The sequence below is a fragment of the Penicillium waksmanii genome (assembly GCF_028829765.1).
Source record: "Penicillium waksmanii strain IBT 27052 chromosome Unknown utg000007l:1.0-4314555.0:1.0-4317578.0, whole genome shotgun sequence".
NCBI classification, from domain to species: domain Eukaryota; kingdom Fungi; phylum Ascomycota; class Eurotiomycetes; order Eurotiales; family Aspergillaceae; genus Penicillium; species Penicillium waksmanii.
The window spans coordinates 3,014,297-3,026,348 of NW_026643253.1; the positions used below are offsets into that span (position 1 = coordinate 3,014,297).

The window sequence follows — 12,052 nt, forward strand, 5'->3', positions numbered from 1 at the left end:
TTGATAATATGACAGTTGATCGTCCCTGTCGGGATGGGAGGCCCTGGTCGATATCCTGGTAAATCGATAGTTGATACGGAGTACAGTGGACTAGGGTTGCGTAGGATCTACGAGAAGCACCAAGGGGGATCCGGTGATTATCAAGGGCGGTTCTCCTTTCACGCGAAGAGTTCTTCCGCACTCTCCACCGGTCCTCCACCTCGGGACGGGTCTAAGGGTGGTTTGTTCGAAGCTAGAAGCCCTCGAAGGAGCCCCCGTGGAGAAGTTGGCCCTCGCATGTGGATAGAAAGAGCCGGGGCTGGGCCCGACGGGCGGGTCCGGGGGGGAATTCCTGCCTAAAGGGGGAGTGGTAGTCTTCTCTTTGAGTGTGTGTGTTCGGGCTTGTGTTAACGGTTCCCGCGGTCCACTGGCTCAACGCTCAGCCGAGGTGTTGGAGTACCGGAGTATAGCCTAGGGTATGGACTCGGGTACTACCACAACCATGCAACCATGCATTCTTTTACTACAAGATAGAAGACTTTGTATAATTGCTATTCAATTAGTTATTCTATTACTCTGCTATTCTATTATCCTATTAATTCTTTGATTCTCTATTCTACTCTCCTCTCCTCTCCTCTCCCTCGGTACAGTAAACCAGTGAACCCCAATTTTCCGCGAATCAGCGTTTCCCCATTTATCCGTCTCCAACTCCCGCTCCCATGCCCACACCCCCCCTCGTCCCTCTTTGTCCCGAGTCCAGACCAAACATCGGCCATCCACTTATCACACTAACACGGCCACGCAAAGAATCAATGAAATGAACTCCCATTTTTGATCCGACCTATGATCGACCACGCATTCGAGATGATCCAATACTCGTACTCTTGTCTTTCATACACACCAACTAACCCCTCTCCTCCCCTCCCTTTTCCGAAGTATGTATCCGTAATGTACAATCAATCCGAACAGATCGCGGAACCCAGCAATCCTCCCCCCCGATGCACCCAAGTGGATCAATCCATCTCCCCGGTGCCCCTTCTTCAACATGATCGTCGACAGGTCAATAAATCACCACCCTCGCGCAGGACAACCCGGCCACCAGGAACCTCCATCTCCAGATTCCGTACTTCCGCGCTGGCCCCCGGGGAAATATAGAAATAAAGGGGGCCGGCCCGTCGAACTTGACATCAGATACATCATCTCGCTGGCCCCGGCAACCTCCTCTCCGCCACAGAGGCCATTGGAATTTGACAGGTTCAGCGTACCTTTGTCTTAGAGAGACGATCACTCGAGCTGTTCCACAGGCTTGGAGACTGACTCTAGCCCCGTGTCTTGCCAGAGTCTGGTTCTTGGGTCGGGCCGCGGCCCATAACTATCATCCATACTGTAATGTTGATCGACGATCATCAGCATCGTGGCCCTTTTGCCCCTTTCCCAGGCCCTCGGTGTTTCATCCGCCTTCCGTCCGTTCCTGCTACCAATGCCTCGGGTAGACCTATGTCTCTTCTCCTCTCCTAATGTGAATATTGCGGCCTCACTGTGGACACAAATGGGGCGGCGGCGGCGGTTTCTCCTTAACGAAACCCTCGAAGAGGCAGGTCAATCAAATTTCGTAGCCATCGAGTACGTATGTGTCCGTTCCCGAAGGATTCAAGCCCGCCTCCTCCGCCTCCTCTTCTTTCCTCCCCTAATTAACTCCTAGCCTGTCGTTGTCAGGCGTGTACAAAAGTCCCTGTTCAAAGAAAAAGCGAAAGCGACCAGTAGACAGGTCTACTCGCATCGCAGCGCAGCGACGCTTATTTCTTTGTTTGTCAATGGTACGAAGGGCTAGCCCGCACGGCTGCGGTCGCGCGCTTTCCGGGCACTATTGGTTGCCATGAGCTCCTAGCAAGTCTAATCGACTGGCAAATCGGATGGCAGGACTCGATCACATTTTTGAGCTCCGCTCTCCTGTCAATGATCCCCAGCCGGCGTGTCAATTGGTCCTACAGTACATACATCTCGTACATACCCACCTCCACCTCCACCGATTCCGGCCTTCCCTGCAGCTGCAGCAATAGCTGCAGCGCATATGCAAGATCTCCAAACCAAATCGTGAAAGCAAGGTGGCGCTTGGTCCTTTCTTTGTGCTTAATGGCTGAAAGCCCGTCGATTCGATTCCAAATATGCATCGCTCGATGGTGGGAGAAAGAGCGGTTGGAATTCGAAATCCAACAGGTCCCAACTCCTTAGGTACTTGGTAAAATTGATCTTGACAGTGCAGGGGCGGTTTACTCCGTAGAATCAGGAGCAATGTGAGTGCGTCGGAGGCCACCGCCACCCGATAATTGTAGCCACCGCCGTAGCCACCTGCGAGTATCCCAATCCAGGGCGCCTCTGGAGTTTGGAGCCCCGATTTGCGAACTGACAAACATTCCAGGCAAGCACGAAGTACGGAGGCCGTGTACAATGACGACCTTGGAGTTCTCCATACTCCATTACTCCAGACTTGACGGGAGGCGGGACGGGCATAACCCCCCGAACCATGGAACCAAAGACCAAAACCCCATGGGGCCGGGTAGATTGGATTGGCTTGATCTGATCTGATGTGACCTCATCTGCGAGGGGTGAACATTCCAGCTGGACAAGGAGCTGGCGGTACGAGTACTCCGTGCTCAGTACTTCGTACTTCTGCAGACGCTCTGTCCTTTGGTCTTTGCAGTGTGAGTAACCCAATCCCCCGGAAGCGCGTCCGCTGCCCGGTCGGGGCTTGCAGCGATCGTCTTCTATGGTGATGGGCGCGACTCTTCACCGCGAATCCGAGACGTGTCGCGGGGCAGCTCAGTTCGGTGCCACCGAATACCTGGCGTCTGTTGTGGAAAGTGAGAAAAAAGCCCCTGACTCATAGGCTGTCTGTCAGTTGCGATGCGATGTGTAGAGGCCGTGATGTGATGCGATACGATGGCACTGTTGCAGTTCTGATCTGACCCCGGATAAAACACAACACGACTGACTTGACATGGCTCGGCTCACGACTCGATTTGATTTGATTTGTTCTATCTGCTCGTGACAGCCATCAAAGTTTGAAACCTGGGGGCGGAGCCGCTTTCTTTGATTCGATTCGATTTGATTTGACTTGCTTTGATTTCCCCCAGTCTCACTCAACCGGGTAATATCCTTTCGCCACTACGGAGTAGACGTCTCCCCGAAACAAAGAGAAGTCCGGCCGGGCCAGACTCATCTAGCCTCGCCTCACCTCTGGTCTGGTCACCTCGTCTCGTCTAGGGTCACGACGGGGTTCGTAATCTCCCCGAAATAGAATGTTTCCCTCCCTCCTGACTATTATTACTCCCGTCCTCCGGAACTCCGTAATATCCTACGTATCCTGCGACGGACATCTCCCGCGCCCGTTCGAGAATGCTTCTACCGGACGCGCTCGGCATCCTCCCGACTGTGACAAGCCGGGGCCTGAACCTGAAGTTCGAAATTCGCACTGTGGCGGACGGTGCGTCTTCGCGGCCGCTTCTTCGCTTTTCCGCCTGGGTGCCATCCACCTCGCTCTCTTCCTTTGATTGGCGCTGAAGGTTAAAAACGGCCCGAGTGTACTGCACTGTGCTGCGCTGCTGCGTACTGCGAGTTTGCGGATAGGTTGCGGATGTACTTTCATATCGGGCGGATACTTCTTGCGTCCGTCTGGTAGATATCCGGCGGGTAGAGCACAGCGGGTGTCCTACATATTCCATGTATAGAATGTTTGAAAATTGGAATTAGGGCTACTGGGACTAAATTCTCTGGTGGTGAGGGGCTGCCCTGCCCTGTCCCTCCCCTCTCGGATCTCTCTCTCTCTCTCTCTGTCTGCCTGAGTCCGAAGCGTCAGGCACTCGGGGGTACAGGTTCAATATGTACTTTGTTCCGACCATGCATGGGATTAAGGGTCGTGGAGGGTGGATGGCACAGGAACTTGACATGGGTTTGGCGGCAGGTCAACTGGCGGTGAATCCTCTCTTTTGGGAGGCGTTCTTCCAGGGTTCGTGGCAACATGCTTTGTGCAAACATTCTAGAAGTGTCAGGTGTTGTGCTACTAGGGTGTGTTTCGCTGTCCTGGGGTTTGCCCTACTTGATACCTAAGATGAACAAACTGGTCGTGCAAGGCGAAATCGCCCAGTGTGTTATCTGGCTAGCCCCTTCATTCTGGATTATACTGTAGGGTAGGATTCAAATTTGATTGTAACAGCCTTATCTTTCTATCTCGCTAGTATCTCTAGTGCAGTCTAGTGTTCCATGTTTTTAGAGTACCTCCGTGCACTCAATCGGAGTACGCTGATAAGGAAATATATCCATTGTCTCGCAGTCGCAGGACAAGATTTGCACCCCTTCCAAGGTTCAAGTTCCCTCCAGTGCTTAAGTTACTTCAATCTCAAAACTAAAGCTTGGAACGCACTCCCACATGATCTTTACTATGAACGTGCCCAACTAGCCTGACGATGCTACACTCGCTGATAGGATGGTGGCGCGGGGTTCAACCTGCCATCTCGAGCTAAGCTCCCGTTAGCGGCCAACAACTCCACTTTCCAAGCATCACAACTGCCTACAAGCCTTATCTCGATGCTTCCCCGCGTTCTCATGATTACACTAGTCTCTTACAGAGTCCAGCTTGGTGCCATGGCGAGAAACGGGATAAACCTGGACGGCACACGCCGGTGCAATTGCGCGGCCTTTTGACCCGACGCATTCCTCGATTCCTCGCAGACATCTTGCGCGTGCTCTCCTCAATCTTTCCACTGCATCATGGCCGATAACATGGAATCTAAAGAGCTCGAAGTTGAAAAGGTCACCCCTACCGTGAAAATGGAAGAGGAAGGGGGAGAGGAGACTTCTGACTTAAAAGAGCCAGAGGAGATTATTGAGAATGTCGAGTACAGCTACGAGTCGCATCGGTCTCCGTTTCCCGAGGGTGAGTGCTCATCCACAGCCTTGTGGATGTCAATTTTGAATACTCACAGTTTCAATAGTCAGATCTGTTGTTCCCGAAACAGACGATCCCAGCATGCCCGTCAATACCGTGCGCATGTGGGTTCTAGGAGTGATGTTCACGATTCTTGGCTCCGGCATCAACCAGTTCTTTTCACTCCGATATCCATCGGTGCATATTGTTGCCCTAGTCGCAGAGCTACTTGCTTATCCGATGGGTGTCTTCTTGGCAAAGACACTTCCCCTGGCTACCATTTCGTTTGGGCCCCTAGGCAAATTCACGCTCAACCCAGACCGGAAATTCAATATCAAGGAACATGCACTGATTGTGATTATGAGCAATGTTTCCTTTGGTTATGCAACTGCCGACTCGACAAACATTATCCAAGCCGCCAGCGCAAATTTCTACAATTTCAAGCTGAAGACGGGTTTCTACGTCCTGATAGTCCTATGCGCACAGCTCCTCGGCTTCGGAGTCGCTGGGCTCGCGGCTCCGTGGCTGGTTGAGCCAGCTCGTATCATTTGGCCCGGCGTCCTGTCCAACTGCGCTATGTTGGAAACTCTGCATTCGCGCAGCAACACAGTGGCGAACGGATGGCGCATCTCTCGTCTGCGCTTCTTCCTCTTTGTCACGGGGGGTGGGTTCCTCTGGTACTTCTTCCCGGGTCTGATATTTACAGCATTGTCCTATTTTACATGGGTCTGCTGGATCGCCCCGAAGAACGTCGTTGTGAATCATCTATTTGGAATGCAAACTGGACTAGGACTTAGCCCGATCACGTTCGACTGGAGCCAAATCGCGTACAACACCAACCCTCTCCTCTCTCCGTCATGGGCTGCAATCAACGTATTTGCTGGATTTGCCTTCTTCTTCTGGATCATCGTTCCTATACTATACTACACCAATGTTTGGTTCACAGCATACCTTCCCCTCATGACCAGCGACGTCTATGATCGTACCGGCGCCTTGTATGATACTGCCCGAGTCATCGCCGCAGACAATAGTCTCGACGAAACCGCGTACCGCAACTACTCGCCGCCCTACCTCGGCGCAACATTCGCCTTTGTGTATGGCCCTTCATTTGCCGCCATCACATCCGTTCTCACTCACATTGGTCTCTGGCATGCTCGCGACGTCTGGGCAGCCTTCAAAGGCCGCAACAAGCTAGATATTCACGCTAGGCTTATTCGCGCATCCTACAAACAAACTCCATGGTACTGGTACGGCGGAATCATCCTTGTCATCACAGGCATGTCTATCGCCATGGTCGTAGTCTACGACACTAGACTCCCTGTTTACGGCATCTTCCTGGGTTTGATCATTCCCGCTTTGTACATGATCCCGTGTGGGATCGTTCAGGGTATTACGAACGTCGACGCAAACCAACTTAACGTGTTATCTGAGTTCATTGGCGGATATCTATTCGAAGGGCGCCCGCTCGCAAACATGATTTTCAAGATCCTTTCCACAGATGTCGTGGGACAGGGCGTCTATTTCGCCATGGACATGAAGTTGGCGCATTACCTCAAGGTTCCGCCTCGTACGACATTCGTGGCACAGGGCGTCGCGACGATTCTTGGCGCCCTCACCCAGGCCGGTGTCACGCTTTGGATGCTGGGTCATATCGATGGGATCTGCGAATCCGACCAGTCAGATAATTTTACCTGTCCCAATGGGCGGACGGTATATTCCTCTTCAGTGATCTGGGGCCTTGTAGGCCCGCGTCGGCTCTACTCTGCCGGCAAGATTTACTCGGGACTTCTTCATTTCTTCTGGATCGGTGCTATTGCTCCTGTTATTACGTGGCTCATGTACCGCTATACTAAACAGCGGTTTTGGAAAATGATCAATTGGCCTCTGATTTTCGTGGGAACTTACAATGTCCCACCTGGTATGTGCTTACCCGACATTCTGCATTTCTCCATGCCAATACCTTTCATAATAACTAATCTTTCTGATCTGTTAGCTACTGGAATCAACTACTCCAGCTGGGCCCTTGTCAATTTTCTCTTCAATCATTTCCTGCGTCGCAAGTTCTTTGCTTGGTGGACGAAGTATAACTATATCCTAGCTGCTGCTCTGGACACCGGTCTCGCTCTTAGTGGTATAGTCATATTTTTCTGCATTTCCTATCCTGGCGCGGTGTTCCCGGATTGGTGGGGGAACACGGTCTACCTAAATACTGCGGATGGACAAGGCGTGCCGTACAAGGCTATGCCAGATGTCGGGTATTTTGGGCCTGCCAATGGGACGTGGGCTTGATTGAGGCCTCAAGTCACGGTTTGTTTGTTTCCCTCTGTGTTTGAAGGGATTATTTGTCTTTCATGTTCAAGTCAGCATTCTACGAACGCGTACTGTGTCTTGAAGGAATATTGCAATTCCCAAACTACTTGTAGAAATTTAAAGAATACTCCCCCAGGGCTGATTCTAGTAGTAGCATACGTTTCTTAGTACTGGCTGATGTTTATATGGTACCGCCCGGGGGGGTTCTCTTTTCTTAAACAAGATGACTGCCGGCCGGAAATTACATGATTTTTCTAGAAATTGAAATCCGAAAAAAGCTTTCAACTCGAGAAAAAACCAAATTAATGAACACCTAGAACTCAGGCAGATCCTGTTGAAAGAGCCCGATAAGCCTGGTTCCATGCCTCGAGGTGGGTGGTGGCTCATGCCTTAGGCACCCAAATCTCCAAAACGCCCCCAAAAAAAGATATCCCGCTTTTACCCTGAATTGAACGGAGGCATAAAAACTTCAATCGTGCACCCTACCTCAACAAAGCATCTGTAAGGAAAAAAAAAACTGGTAGCTTCTCTTTGATTGAGCGTGTCATCCTTAGTGCAGGGGCCATGCTAATCTTCTCTGTATATTTTCATTTGACCAAATGTCCCGAAGGACGTAATAGTATCCTGATAAGTGTGTTATATACCCCCAAAGTCACGTGATGCACTCTCCACTATTGGCTCCCCCAAGCATCGTCATCGCAATCACCTCTCGGCTTCTAGATCTCACCTTCTCGACCGCCAGGAACCGCTACGAGATTCTCACAGCCAGAGAAATGGTATGCTCCTGCTCAATCCAATGACTCACTATCTCGCGCTGCACATTCTAACCTTGGTACTTTCAACTAGCCTCCCAAGAGGCGCGGAGCTCCCGCCAGCTCCTCCGCAGCAGCTCCCAAGCGCGCGCGCCAATCCAAACTAGCCAAGGAGAACAATATCTCCGCCGAAGAGGAGAACGAAATCAAAGAAGTTTTCCAGCTATTCGCAGATAAACACGAGGATTTCCCCAAAGAGAAAGAGGGCGTCATTCCCCGCGAAGATGTGCGCAAGGCATTAGTGTACGTCCAGTCCTGACCAGTCCTGACCACCCCATCTCCCCTCCGACCATTACTCTGCGTGCTTCTGCGCCGACAACATCGCAAACCCACCTAGACTACACATTACTATTTCAATTCGAGATAAAACTAACACCCTCACTTCTCGCAGAGCCCTCGGCCTCCCGCCCTCAGACTCAACCGAACTCTCCGACATCCTCTCCGCCCTCGACCCAACCTCAATCGGCTACGTACCCTACAGCCCATTCGTATCCGTCGCAGCGGCGAAACTGCGCTCCCGCGACGACGACGCCATGGTCGCCGAGGTAGACGATGCTTACCAGCTCTTCACGCGCGGGTCAACCGGGCCGATTTCGCTGGGCCATTTGCGTCGCATTGCGCGCGAGTTGAAGGAGGACTCTGTTGATGATGAGTTGCTTAAGGATATGATTCTGGAAGCGAATGGTGGTGCTGGTCTTAGTACTGGTGTTACTTTGGAACAGTTTCATGATGTTATGACTCGTGCTGGGGTCTTTTAGGCCTCTGTTCGGGGACGACCCTTGACTTTTGATGGTTCTGCGCTGTGTCGCGCTTTTGTACAGTTTCTTTCCTTTTGTGCGGTTGATTTGTAGGATGGATATATGGGTGTGGGTGGCTCGGTGTTGGGATGGTGTTTGGGATTGGCGTTTCTACTGCATAGCGTTGGAAATACTTTCTTTGAAGTTTTGACTTTTATCATGCTAAATCCAGACGATGAGTATTGTCTGTCCTGTGTTTATTCATCAACCAAGACTATGGATCAAATCACGATGATAATAATACGTGAAATTGGTTTGTTCATCATCCATTGATGACAGTGTTATTGTAGATACATTTCACCCTCCAGCCGCAATAGCAATTTAAAAGAAATTAAGTCCGATACCGAAAAGAAAGAAGAAGCCTGGAAGAACACACACATGAAGAAGCAAAGAAAAAAGAGGAGAGCAGAAGACATGACCCGCGCATCAACTATCAAATTCCTCCGAGATAAACCAAGCAAGGCTCATACCACCATCCACGTGCACTAGGCAAGCGCAAGCGCAGACTACTGTAAAGTAGGCGATGTTTAGGAGATCTCAGCCATGCCAAGGTCCTCGCCACCGTTGGCCTGGGGAGCAGCGTTGACAGGAGCAGCGCCCTGAGCAGGCACATTCTCGTTGCCGCCGGCGAAGTAGTCGACCATCTCGGCGTCGAGCTCCTCGACGGACTTAGGCTTGCCACGGCCGGGGTTACGGCCCTTGCGACCCTTGGCACCACGAGCTTGACCCTTTGCTCCTTCGTTGGTGTTGGTGTTGGTGTTGGTGTTGGCGTTGTTCTTCTTGTTAGCTCCGCGGCCAGCCTTGGCAGCGGTGGCAGGCTTGGGCTGGGACTTCTGATGACTATGAGAAAGTTAGCAAGAGGCCGGATTATCGAGAGTATGTCCAAGCTTACGCGATGCGCTCGTTGAGCGGCTTGGGGGCGGGAACAGTCGGGGCGTGGGAGGCATCGTACACAACCTCAATCTATAGAATCGTCAATAAACCTCTTCCATAATAGCAGAACACAATGCTTCTGACCTTCATGGGACGGCCATCAACATGGAGACCATTAAGCTCCTTGGCGGCCTTGGCGGCAGTGTCGGCGCGGCCGAAGATGATGGAGGCGATGCCACGGCTGCTTCCGTTTTGGTTGTAGGTGAGCATCACCTTCTTGACAGGGCCTGCAGACTTGGTAAAGTATTCCTATAGCGCAGACGATCAGTATGCTGCGTCTTGTAATTTCAGTTGAATCAACGGCAGTCGAATCTTGAATAAAAAACGACAGCGACAGCGCAAACGAAAAGAACTGCAAGTCCGACGAATCAAAGAGCATCAGCGAGCACATAGCGGCGATCGGTCGAATGTTGTGTCCCAAGAACCGCCAAACCACACTCCGCCTTCGCGGAGACAAATCCTCTACATTCCAGTTGCACAGACACGATACCAAATCCCCCACCGGCATCAAATGGCGCCCCATCCCTCATCGTTTGACCAATCAAGCGCGATAAGTCTTCGAACGACACATGGTGGCCTCACAGTGCTACCAAGAATGCACGCCTTTGTTGCTGCAATGGATAACAGAGTGTTCCACCCTGCGTTCTCATGATCGCCCTCGGTTGATAAACATAATCGCATGATAAAATGCCGTACAAGCTATCCCTCAAGATTCACACCAATGGGATTCACCCCACCGAGTAGTGCAACTGGAAGGGAAGCCGAAAAAAGATCCCGCGATTTAGGGCGCCCGGATTTGTTCACAAAAAGATGCCCGCTGTGTCACTGATGCGCTCGCTGATGCCCTCTCCGAAGCTCAAAAGACGAGATAGGAATAGTATGAGCGGGATTTCGAAAACAAGGGTAGGATGAAGATGGTCATCTTCAATCCTCGGCACAGTACTCGGATGATAATAAAGCGGGTGGATCACCTCTGGGTAGGGATCGACACGAGCAGTACACATCTGGTCACTGAAGTGACAACGCTTCAACTTCCTGTATCACAATATGCCAACCAGGAAAGAGAGAAAATTTTTGCAGATACATGTGGAAGGAGCATCTGTCTGTGCCGGGAGCGCGCTGGGCGACTGCCAACAGGCGGGGAGGGTATAGAGGAACAGGACAAGTCGGACATGCGAGTTGAAGTCGTTTGCACCTCGAAGAGTTCGAAAGCAAGATGGCGATCAAAGCCAAGGCGAAGGCCTCTAGATCAACATACCTTGATATTGGCCTCAGACACATCGGACGGCTTGAAGAAGTTAGCAAATGCTGAACCATGGACTGGAGAAGGGTGAATGGATGCTTACCAGTCCGCTCACGATGATCTTGCTGGATGCAGCTGGAACCGGGGTAGGGTGAACCGCCTTCGCAGGGGCCTTGGGGACTCTGGAGGACTTCTTGACGCCTCCGACCGTGGGGGCCTTGGCAGTAGCCCGACGGTTTCCGCCGCGACGACGAGCATTCTGGCGACGGTTACCGACGAGATCGTCAAGCGACTTGTCCAGGTTGGCAGACATCTTGTGGGAGAGCGAGATGGAAAGGTGGTAATTTGGAAGAAGAGGAGAAGTCGCGATATGAACGCGTTGTCGAGATCGGATGCGCCGCTTGAAAAAACAGCACTTGGAGAGAGTAAGAGAGTTGGTGCGAAGTATAAGTTGTCCTTGGTTGGGAGCTTTTCCTTTGGGTGGACAGGGAAAAGTAGGAGATAAGAGTGAGAGGGAGAGTCAGAGAGAGGTGAAATGGAAGAGGAGGGAAGGGGAGGGAGACCTGGCAGGGCGGCCTGCGGCCACAGCCACTGGGGGCGATTGCGACCACTGAACAGGCTAATCCTCTTTGGGCGTTGGGCACCGGAGGGTGTTTACTCCGTTTGCATCGAGGCTGAGCTGACACTTTGATTCTCCCGTTCATTAGGAGCTGCAAGTTGTTTGAGAATAAATTGCACTTGCAGATGCTGATTGTTATGGGAAATGTAAGGTCATGCATGTAACATGTTCCTATGTCATTGAGATTGTCTACTACTAGTTCTAACTTGTATGCCCACCTGGGCACCAAGAGTATGATGACATACACTTATACAACTCCAATATAATGCAGTCAAAGCTGGTTTAATCATATGTTTGGCCCCAGTGTGAGTGAAAACATACTACTAGTGGTACTAGCAGACTAGTAGTAACAGAGTGCAGAGCCGTCAAAGACAAATACTGGCCGCTGGGTGAATGGTAGAATTACTTTGTTTCGTTCTATATGAGGTCCAGCTC

At 51.4% G+C, this 12,052-nt stretch overlaps 3 protein-coding genes across 3 annotated transcripts; 2 read left to right on the forward strand and 1 right to left on the reverse strand.

Moving 5' to 3' along the window:
* Nucleotides 1-4,746: 4,746 nt before the first annotated feature.
* On the forward strand, nucleotides 4,747-7,192 carry optD (uncharacterized protein; the record flags this gene model as incomplete). The annotated part of the gene is made up of 3 exons (XM_057267184.1): nucleotides 4,747-4,912; nucleotides 4,971-6,821; nucleotides 6,897-7,192. The coding sequence occupies 3 exons, from the start codon at nucleotides 4,747-4,749 to the stop codon at nucleotides 7,190-7,192; spliced, it is 2,313 nt and encodes a 770-aa protein (XP_057121385.1).
* A 680-nt stretch (nucleotides 7,193-7,872) lies between these two features.
* Nucleotides 7,873-8,783, forward strand: N7481_007966 (EF-hand superfamily Ca2+-modulated protein; the record flags this gene model as incomplete). Its single annotated transcript, XM_057267185.1, has 3 exons — nucleotides 7,873-7,989; nucleotides 8,060-8,268; nucleotides 8,417-8,783. 3 exons carry the CDS (start codon nucleotides 7,873-7,875, stop codon nucleotides 8,781-8,783), a joined length of 693 nt encoding a protein of 230 aa, XP_057121386.1.
* A 566-nt stretch (nucleotides 8,784-9,349) lies between these two features.
* On the reverse strand, nucleotides 9,350-11,311 carry N7481_007967 (putative RNA annealing protein Yra1; the record flags this gene model as incomplete). The annotated part of the gene is made up of 5 exons (XM_057267186.1): nucleotides 9,350-9,662; nucleotides 9,715-9,785; nucleotides 9,840-10,004; nucleotides 11,014-11,043; nucleotides 11,102-11,311. 5 exons carry the CDS (start codon nucleotides 11,309-11,311, stop codon nucleotides 9,350-9,352), a joined length of 789 nt encoding a protein of 262 aa, XP_057121387.1.
* Between the last annotated feature and the right edge of the window lie 741 nt (nucleotides 11,312-12,052).